At 53.2% G+C, this 9,238-nt stretch overlaps 1 protein-coding gene across 1 annotated transcript; it reads right to left on the bottom strand.

Annotated features, from left to right (window-relative positions):
- Nucleotides 1-897: 897 nt before the first annotated feature.
- On the bottom strand, nucleotides 898-9,238 carry POU2AF2 (POU class 2 homeobox associating factor 2; the record flags this gene model as incomplete). The annotated part of the gene is made up of 5 exons (XM_082778021.1): nucleotides 898-1,299; nucleotides 1,950-2,248; nucleotides 2,957-2,999; nucleotides 6,565-6,674; nucleotides 9,229-9,238. 5 exons carry the CDS (start codon nucleotides 9,236-9,238, stop codon nucleotides 898-900), a joined length of 864 nt encoding a protein of 287 aa, XP_082634147.1.

The following is a 9,238-nucleotide window of genomic DNA, read 5'->3' as shown; positions in this document are numbered from 1 at the left end:
TGTGTTGCTCATGGGGGTCCAGCACCGCTGCCTGTTTGTGGGTACATGGCTGTGCCCCCAGGTCCCATGTGCAGGGGTGCTCGGGGCTGTAGGGCATGCAGCCTGTGACCCCAGGCTGGGCTGTGGTCCCTGGAGGGGGCCGGGGGGCTCCCAGTCCCCCCCCCATCCCCAGGGTTTAAGGGGAAAGGGCGAGCAGCGCCTTCAGCCACCCCATCACCGCCCCCTTCTCAGGCCCTGGGTCCCACAGGGAGGATTTTTGGGGTTGAGGGGGGGACGAGATGGGGGCCAAGGGGTGCAGAGGGCTCTGGTGTCTGTGTGGGAGCGTGTTTGTGTGTGTGCAGAGCTACCTCTAGTGGCCGTGGCAGCCTGGCCTGGCACTGGGACTGCAGGGCAGCAGGGTGCCCCATGGCAGCCCCACAAGCTGCAGGCAGCTCCTGGAGCCCACGAAGCCTTCGCTTGCCTCATCTAGGGCAGGCAAAGCACCATTATGCTATTAATGAGGGCCTCCCCCAGCCCCTGCCTCGCTCCCCAACCCTCTTTTGGTGGCACTGCTCTGTGGATGCAGTTTAAGGTTCAGCGAGACCTTTTTCCCTCAGCAGCTGAAAGCGAGTGCCTGAGACCTGTCCCTGCAGCACAGGCCAGTAACGTGCAGGTATTTTTCAGGCTGTGTATTTTACTCGTAGCACAGTGGGACGGTGAGCTCTGGCTCTCCTAAGGCACCAGAGCACCCCTGTAAGCTAGACGTGGCACATCCAGTGACCTCTAACCAGAGCGTGAAGCATTGCGTGCTGTCAGCATCCTCGGTCTGAAGGAAACTGCTGGGGAAAAAGCGTGCGAGTAGCTCGTTTGCCTCAATCACAGTCAATGCCTGCCCTTCCCTCCAGCTCTCATCCCTCCTCAATAAGTTCTCCGGCCTTCGTAGGTGCCCCAGGCGGGACTTCCATCCTCCTTCGCCCAGGCAGAGTTATCGTGGAGGGGCGGCAGCTCCGCGGGTGGCTCTGGAGAAAGGTGGCTCATCCTGGAGGCGAGCTCGCTCGCCGCGGTGACGAAAGGCGAGAAGGAGTAGGGCGAGGTGGCGGTGTAACTGGACGAGTAGTGGGCATCTTCAAGGGGATGCAGGGGGTAGGGCTGGGCTCCGGGGCCGGCCGGGGTCCAGCTCGAGCTCCGGTACGGGGAAGAGCCTCCGGGCTCGTGCGAGGCGAGGCAGCCGGTGCCCGTGGGCAGTGCCTGCGGAGGGTCGGAGCACGCGGCGTCCGACTGGCCCAGGCTGTCAGGAGAGGTCTGCTCCCACGGCTCTCTCTGTGGAGAAGCGGGGAGAGAAGGCGAGGGAGAGCCGTGAGGTTTAAAGCTTGTCCTGGAGGGGATGGCACACCTAGCCTGGTGTCACCATGCCACGCTCCCCTCCCTGCCCCGAGCCTGGCTGGGAACTCTCACAAGGGTTTCTGTGGGATTAGAGGGGTGTTAAAAGTGCTGGAAGGAAACATCCGTGGGGTTAGCGGTGGGCAAAGCTGGGCACAGGCTCCCAGAGCACTGACCAGCCCTGATCCTACAGGGTTCAGGAGCTCTGCCCCGCGGTGTGAGCCGGGAAGCAGCAGGGATAGGGACAGGGACGTGGATTGGGGTAGGGATGGGGATAGGGAGAAGGAAGGGATAGGCAATTTTCTGGAGCCAACACAGGATGTTTCCAGAAACTTCAGGAGCTTAATGGAGCTGTTATTTGGGGAACGGGGAAGAACATGTATTTAGCAGCCACTCTCCAACAGGAAAAGGGGCCATGAGGTGCGAACAGAGAGAAAAATAATTCCCTTTCAGCCCTGCCCCATCCGCCGCGTGCTCAGCTGGGGCTGCCTCGTGCAGTGGCCATTTCCTTCCCATGTGGGACCCCCTGACCTAACCCCAGCCTCAATCGGGTGATCGCTCACGGGGGGCCAAGAACCAGAGGCACTCACTAGTAGGAAATGCGCCGTGTCACTGGGGAAGGATGGCAGGAGAGGGGGCAGCGAAGGAGGGCTGAAGAAGGAGCTGGTACCAGGCGTGAGGGGAGCGCTGCGGAAATCCCCGTATTGCTCGGGGAGATAGGGGTCCAGGAGCGTTGGGTAGCCCTGGGTGGTGGAGGAATCGCACGCGAAGGGCTTGGAGCCCAGCGGGGATGAATAGACATCACCGACAAACTGCTTGGTGTTGTGGAAATCCAAGTCGGCTGTGAAGGATCTCCTGACTCCGTAGTAACCGGCCGTGGTAGGGGAACCTGTGGCGGTCAGAAAAAAAAGGGATGGCTAAAGGGAAACCACACCAGCAGCACCCGGGGAGCCGCAGAGCATCTCCACAGGTGCCAAGCAGAGCCCTGTCCTCTCCTGCACCTCCCCAGGTCGGAGTCAACCCTGATGTGAAGCAGCTGTGCCTGCCCAAAGCTTTTAGCAGCTTGGGCTGCCCCTTATCCAGCAGATCACCTCCATCTGCAGCAAACCAAACATGTTTGGGGAAGCTTTAAATATGAGGTCTTTGTTTTTTGTTTTTTTTCCTTGTCCTGCCACAACCCTGGGGGAAGAAGTGCATGAGAGGCTGCAAAACCTCCTGCCTTTGTTCCAGTGGTGCTTCCCTGTCCTGAGCTCAAGGAACAGCACAGGTCAGTTCCTGCTCTTGTGCTTTTTTTATTCAGTTCCAGGGAAAACTGGAAGGCACAGAGGGGTCAGAAAGGGGTTCACCAAGTGGTATCTCCACCAAAAAAAAGTTGGAGCTGCTGTAATTGCCTCTGTCTCCCTTCAGGATCTTCACACAAGACTATAGGGGCCTTCCAGCAGACCACTGCTCCTATGTTGACTCTTTGAAATACTTTCCTCCTGGGCTTTCTCTAAGGGGTGGCCCCGTTCCTGTGCTCCTTTCCTCACCTGTAGAGGAGCAGTACCTTCTGTCCAACCCCCACAGAAGGTATTTATGGGTGGGAGGAAAACCTCACCTGGCATTTGGCCGAAAGAAGACTGTGGTGTGCTGGTGCTGCCCTGCAAAAGATAAAGATGCGTTAAAAAAATGTGTTTTCAAAGCAAGGTGGTTCTCTGAGCTTGTAATTTGGGAAGGTGCTGGCATAGCTGTGATGTACTGTTTGAGCCTTGGCGTTATCAGTACGGAGAGATTAACTTCAAGATTTCAAGCCTGGGGCCTCTGAGGTATTAGCAGATGTAGGCTAAGAAGAGATTTCAAAGGTCTTGGACAGAGCTGATAACAGTAGAAATACCACGATAACTGGCTTCGTGCTCATACACCGCAACGTCCCTTAATGCAGCCACAATGCTGGGTGGTTGCTTTGGTGTCGGCATAAACCAGGTCCCAAAAAGTCGGTGTGCAGGTCCTGGGCTGGTCAAAGCAGGCTGGTTCCGTGCTGCCCATGTGCTAACCTGGCTGTGCCGTGCTTCCGTGCCACGGAGCCTCTTCAGCTGGCTCCTGGGGAGCTGCGTGGGGAAGGCAGCTCTCTCTGGCTCCTGTTTGGGTGGCACGGTAATGCCGAGAATAATAATATCAGCAGTTTCTTGGCCCCAAGGTAAGGGAGGATTAGTCCTGAGCGACCCTGGTGCTCTGGGTGGCTCATTCCTTACAGGGCACTGCGGGGAAGGCACCTGCTCCATCCCCGGAGCCGTGCCGAGGTCTGCCTCCAGCCCTCTGGACCCGCAGTGCCCGTGGCAGCGATGGTGCCGTGCTATTTCCAGTTTGCATAGCGCAAACAGGAGGTTCCTGCCATAGCAAGCAACCAAATTTAGAGGTTTTGATTTGAATTAAATTTGCCAGTGCTAAGACTTCCTTTTACTGCCCGGGGAGGCTCGCAGCTGCTCCCTGCTCCGTCATGGAAATGAGCCCAGAGCCCACAGGGCCACAGGAGTGGCAGGAGGTGGCAGGAAGGAGCCCTCTGGCTCGTGGGCAGATGAGCTCTCACCTTGCAGGGTCAAAACCAGGGCTTGCACCTGCCTGAGGCTGAGCCTCTGCTGGCCGCAGCCCTCAGCGAGGCTCCTCGAGGCTCCTCGCTGGTAACGCAGCGCCCTGTGGGGCTGAGGCCACCCCATGCAAATCTGGTGTCAGCAGACACCCCTCCTGCTGCATGCCTGCTGTTTTGGTGATCCCTTCTCCTGCTTCAGGGCTTTTTCCCCACCGCTTTCTCTGCCTGCCCATGGCCGCAGCATCCTGAAGGTTCCACTGTGGAGGGATCTTTGCCTGAAGGTGATGGTTCAGCCCCCTGCACGAGTGTTTACACCTCAGCCTTGGCAAAAAGCAGTCCAGAGCTGTCACCTGGCAACCCTAATACTGTGTTTGAGGCGTAAGGGAGCAGCAGGGCTGTGCTCTGCCTGCGTTTGGAGGTGCAGGTAGCAGAGAAGGGCTGCGCTGAGAGCTGGGGTGTGCTGCTGGAGGAACGGGGAGGTCCCTGGGCATCCTCTGTTAGGGAGCATTTCAGATCTGTGGTGCCTCTGAGTAAATCCTTGATCCTGCCTGTTCAACAGCCACTGGAACAGTGTCACAGGCCCTTTGGGGCACACCCCCGTGAAGGCCCTACATTGCCATTGCCTCCTGGCTCCTTATCAGGTGATGAATGGCTCGGCTTAATTTAAGCCCATTAGTCCATTTCCTCCCTGCATGACTTCCTTTCAGCGCTGTGGGACCGGGCTAGCTGGGTCTCCTGCCACACGTCAGCGTGCCTGTTCAGCATCACTTCAGCCCGCAGCACGGCCAGCTGCCGATAAGCCTGGCCCCCAGCTGCATTGCTTCACCCCCAGAGCTCAGGCCTGTTCAGCTACAGAGCTGCCTTGGGGTGGAAAAAAAGGGTAAAAAGGGTAAAAAGGGGTAAAAGGATGCAGGTCAAGCTGTGAGTGTTATGGCTCTGGCCCCGCGATGGGGAGCCCAGGTGCCCTGGGTTAATAAACGTGCTTTGCTGACCACAAGGCTCTGAGGGCTGCTGTGCCTGTCTGTGCACTGACGGGTGTCCTTGCCTAAGACAAGAACGTGGTTTAAGCCTTTTAGCATAAAAAGGGTGGCAGCTTGGTCAAGTCTCTGTCTGCAGAGAGCCAAAAGAGAATATCAGACCCTCCCCAGAGCCCAGGGCTCAGTCCTTTTGGCCCTGCAGTTGCTGGGAATTCAGATGCCCAAACTGTGCATTTTTTTACCATGGTACAAACTGTTTTCCTATCATTTAATGTGTGTCACGCCTGGATGTCAGGAAATGCTTCTGCTGCCTCCGCAAACAGCCCATCAGCTGCCCTCTGATGGGCAATGACCTCTCCTCAGAAGCTCGATTCAGCTCCGCAGACCTTCCCTTGCACGGCAAAGATTTTCTGATTTCAGAGCAAAGATCATGTTCAGACAAAAGATGCAGCTAAATTACACCGCATCATAAATATACAAAGGGGTGTTCAGTCATCTGCTGTTTGCTTTGATTCTGGTTTATGTTACCTGTCAGATAAAGAGCTGCTCCTACAGTTGTTCTTTTCATGATACGTTCCAGCAAATACGGATGTTTGCCCTGCACAATAATTTTTTGTCTATCACGGGGAATTAGCAATAGGGCAAATTTTGCATTAGATAGACACAGATCTACGTAGCTCTGGAATATAAAGCAAGGGGCAATAAAGCAAGCGGTGTGTGTTTTATAGTCCCTGGGGCTGGCAGTTGGACACGGTGAGGTGCTAAACAAAAAAGCTGCTGCCTCTGGAAAGGGAGCAAGGGAAGCATGAGAGTCCTCAGCGAGGATCTGGTTGTTCAGTGAATGCCAACAGCATCAGAATTCTGAAAATGTGTTAATTCAGGTAATTCAGGTCTCTGCTCCCACCCTTTCCTTGCAGGACCTGGTTTCAGCAGCTTGGCTGCATCTCCTCTTCTGTCAGCGGCCAGCCTGGAGGCAAGGTGCTGCTGCCTGCTAAAGGTGAGACCTGAAGCACCCAGCGATTGGCTTGTGGTGCCTCTGGGTGCCCCGTGGTGGCACCTGCAGTACTGTGTCCCTTCTGGGGACAGCATAGCTTGTATGGCTATTCCAGAAAAAAAAAAAAAACCACCAACAACATAGCGTACTATAATTTCACTTCGGTTTCCTGTTGCCATAGAACCACTTGAAAAAGACATCATCTCTTACAAGCTGATGTTTGGCCTCTTTCCAGACCATAACACCACTGCGCTTCCCCTGGCGCTTGGGTATGCCAGAGAGGAGCTGGAAGGAGCACAACATTCAGGGAAGATCATCTATTTCTGCGGCACTCGGCTGTTCAAATGTGGCTGGTGAGAAAGCAAGCTGACTTGGGAAGGTGTCATACACAGGATGTGAAGGGAATGGGAAATTCAGTGTTACTGGTTTGCTAAATATACACACGCTGCAACTTCAGTTCCTCCAAGGTTCACCGATGTGGAAAAATCAAGGAACCATCTGTGATTTTTGGGGGGGAAAACACTGGTGTTGTAAATGTTTGCACTGTTCCCTCCTGATGTTGGCGGTGCCCTGCACTCAGTGCAAATGCTCTTTAAACCAGAGGATTACACGGACTGACTTCTGGTTTAAAAAATAATAATAATAATAAATAAACAAAGCTGACTTACGCTGAAGCAGGAGCCACTGCTCTGCCTGGATCGCTTTTCAGCAAGAAGATCTTTGACTGTGTGTTTCACTCGCACTCCTTGGTACACTCGCTTGCCAAAATCTGTAGTAACTAAGTGAATGAGACAAGTGTTAGAGGAGTTCAGCAAAGGCAGAGAGTAGGCGGAAGAGGTTATTATGGAAGAAGCCAATTCCCTCCCTCTGCACACCAAGTTAGGGAGGAAGCACGTAAGACTTATTATTCATGCAAAATCATCCCTTAGGAACCCCGCAGTGAGGGCTGCTCGTCTGCAGAGAACAAAGACTGACGTGCCCTGCCCTGTAGTTAGCACTGGGTGCCATGCGGCTTCTGTGCAGCTCCATCAGTGCCTGGATGGTTGGTGGATTTGTTTTTTTTTTTTTTTTCCAGAGTGCTTGGGGGCTCCTACATCTCCCCTTTGGATCAGCAAAATTTGATTTAGTGGCACAGCCCTGCTTGCTTCCAGCAGAGATGCTGTGGTTTAGCTCCTCGTTGCCCTTCTGGCTTTCAGCACATTGCTCTGGGGGCAGAGATGGTTTTGATCTCTTTGCAGCAAAGGCAGAAATAGCCCAAATGGTGGGTTTGACCTCCCTAAATGGCAATGTGAATTAGATTGTGAAGGTATCATGAAAGGAAAGGAGGGTACGGTCTCAGCCATGCCACCCTGGAGGCTGATGGCAGTCCTGCCTGTTCCCTCAAGCTGCCTGGAATCCAGCAGAACCCATACACAAGGTCTGTGATTTGTGGTGCAAAGCGTTTGTCCTCTTCCCTTGCCTGGGAAAAGCTTTGAGGTCTGTCTGCCTTGTGTACAGGTGTTCTGCCACAAGTGAGGGCAGAGAGCTACGGGGTGCAGTTCCAGGGGAGCTCTTTTATCCCTGCCAACGGGCTGCGCCGCACAGAGCTCGCACCTGCGGAGCCAGGGAGGAGTGTCCAGATGGGCTTTTATTGGAGCCTTCCAGAGAAAAACTGAAGTTTGAAGTTAATCCCTTGGAAAACACCAAGCTGTGCTTTCCCGAGGGGACACCAACAGCCATTCCACAGCTGAGGTGTTTGTCTGAAATTGTGGTTTATCGTTTTGCCCGTCTGCTTTTCAGGAAGTGCCGTTTGGCTCCTTTTATCACTTTCAGTCGTGTGGCACAGTGTCCCCAGGTGCACATACGCATGGAGAGCTTACAAAGGGAAAAGGGTGGAAGCGACAGAATCGCAATGCTGGCTTGGGGTTACCCCAGATGTTTTCTGTTGGGCATAGCAGCTGCAATTTTGGGGCAACTGCAGCTTGGGTTTGGTGTTTGAATACCAACTGGAGAGAGACTTCAGCCAAGACAAGGTATGAGGCAAACACATTGCAAGGACGCTGCCCCCAGAAAACTTATGATCAATATAGTCTAAATAGGGGTGAAGACAGTCTGCATGCTGACCAGCATCTCTGGACAAGCCAGGACACTGCCAGCAATGGATATAATCTCTTGAGGTTGAAAAATTTCTCTGTATAGAGACTGGCTCTTCTCCATGGCCCAGAGAAGTGTTCCTCCTGTAGTCCCTCTGCTGGGCTGTTTTTACTGAGAGCAGTTGGAAGCAGAGGTACCTGTGCTGGCAGCTGGGGTTCAAAATCTCTGGCAGAGCAGGCAGAAGTGGCAGAAAGAGCTATGCTTCCTGCATCGGAATCTCTGCGTGAGTTCCTTTAGAGACACAGCGCTGCGATCTGATGGATGAGCCAGAACTGCAGAGCACAGCTCGCTGGGCTCCACCGTGGTTTGCTGCCTCCAGTAACTCAGGCAGCTGTTGCTGGCTGCATCCAGCTGAAGAATCAGGCCTCGATTCAGCACGGAGCTTTGGCAGAGGGACCCCAGCCATGAGTATGCTCATATTTAATTTTCAGAATGGAGATATTTCTAAAATAGCATTGCTAGAAAAGCCGTGAGCAGCTTTAATTCCTTAGTTCATCAGCCTGCTATTGCCAAATCCTACAACACCTTTGTTAGCTGACCCTAACAAAGGGTCCGTGTGACCCTTTCCAGCCACTGTCTGATGCTCTGCACTTCTGCAGTCCCGTTTCCCTAACATCTTTCCAGTGTCTTTAGACTGTAGTAAAAACGCTTCCGTAAATCTTTACACCGGGGTGTTGTGCTGTTGAAGTTTCTTCACTCATACACCCACAGTTATAAGAATTAGAGACAAAGTAAGCAATACAAGGGCTCTGTCCTCAAACCCCCTTTTTAAGGAAGCAGCCCAGCACATGCAAGTGAAATAACTTGGCGTGTTATTCAGCAGGATCGGATGCTGAGCTATTAGAACCCCACATAATCCTGCTCTTGGCAGCATCAAGGAAGAAAATGCTAATTTAGGCCAGAGTTGATGTAATTTTTCAAGTAAATTAGATTGTATTTCACATCACTTTGGCATAACTGCCTTTTGGAAAAAAAATATTGAAAATAAAATTGAATTTGGTTTAGAGAGGGCTGAATATTCAAATAAATATTGTTAAATTATTGGAATAGCAAAGGTATCACATGCTGATTTTAGCCAATTCTCCTTTCTGCATTGTTTTAAGTTGAGCCCAAGGATGGCACGGTATATTCTGTCCCCAGTATTTCCATTGTGCTGCTGCATCTTTATGCTTTCGGAAAGTCGAGGTGCCGAGACTCACCTGTTTCCAT

Source organism: Aythya marila (assembly GCF_965140915.1).
Source record: "Aythya marila genome assembly, chromosome: 23".
Classification (NCBI taxonomy): Eukaryota; Metazoa; Chordata; class Aves; order Anseriformes; family Anatidae; genus Aythya; species Aythya marila.
The sequence above is the reverse complement of the archived record's forward strand: the minus strand, read 5'-3'. Positions and strand labels throughout refer to the sequence as shown.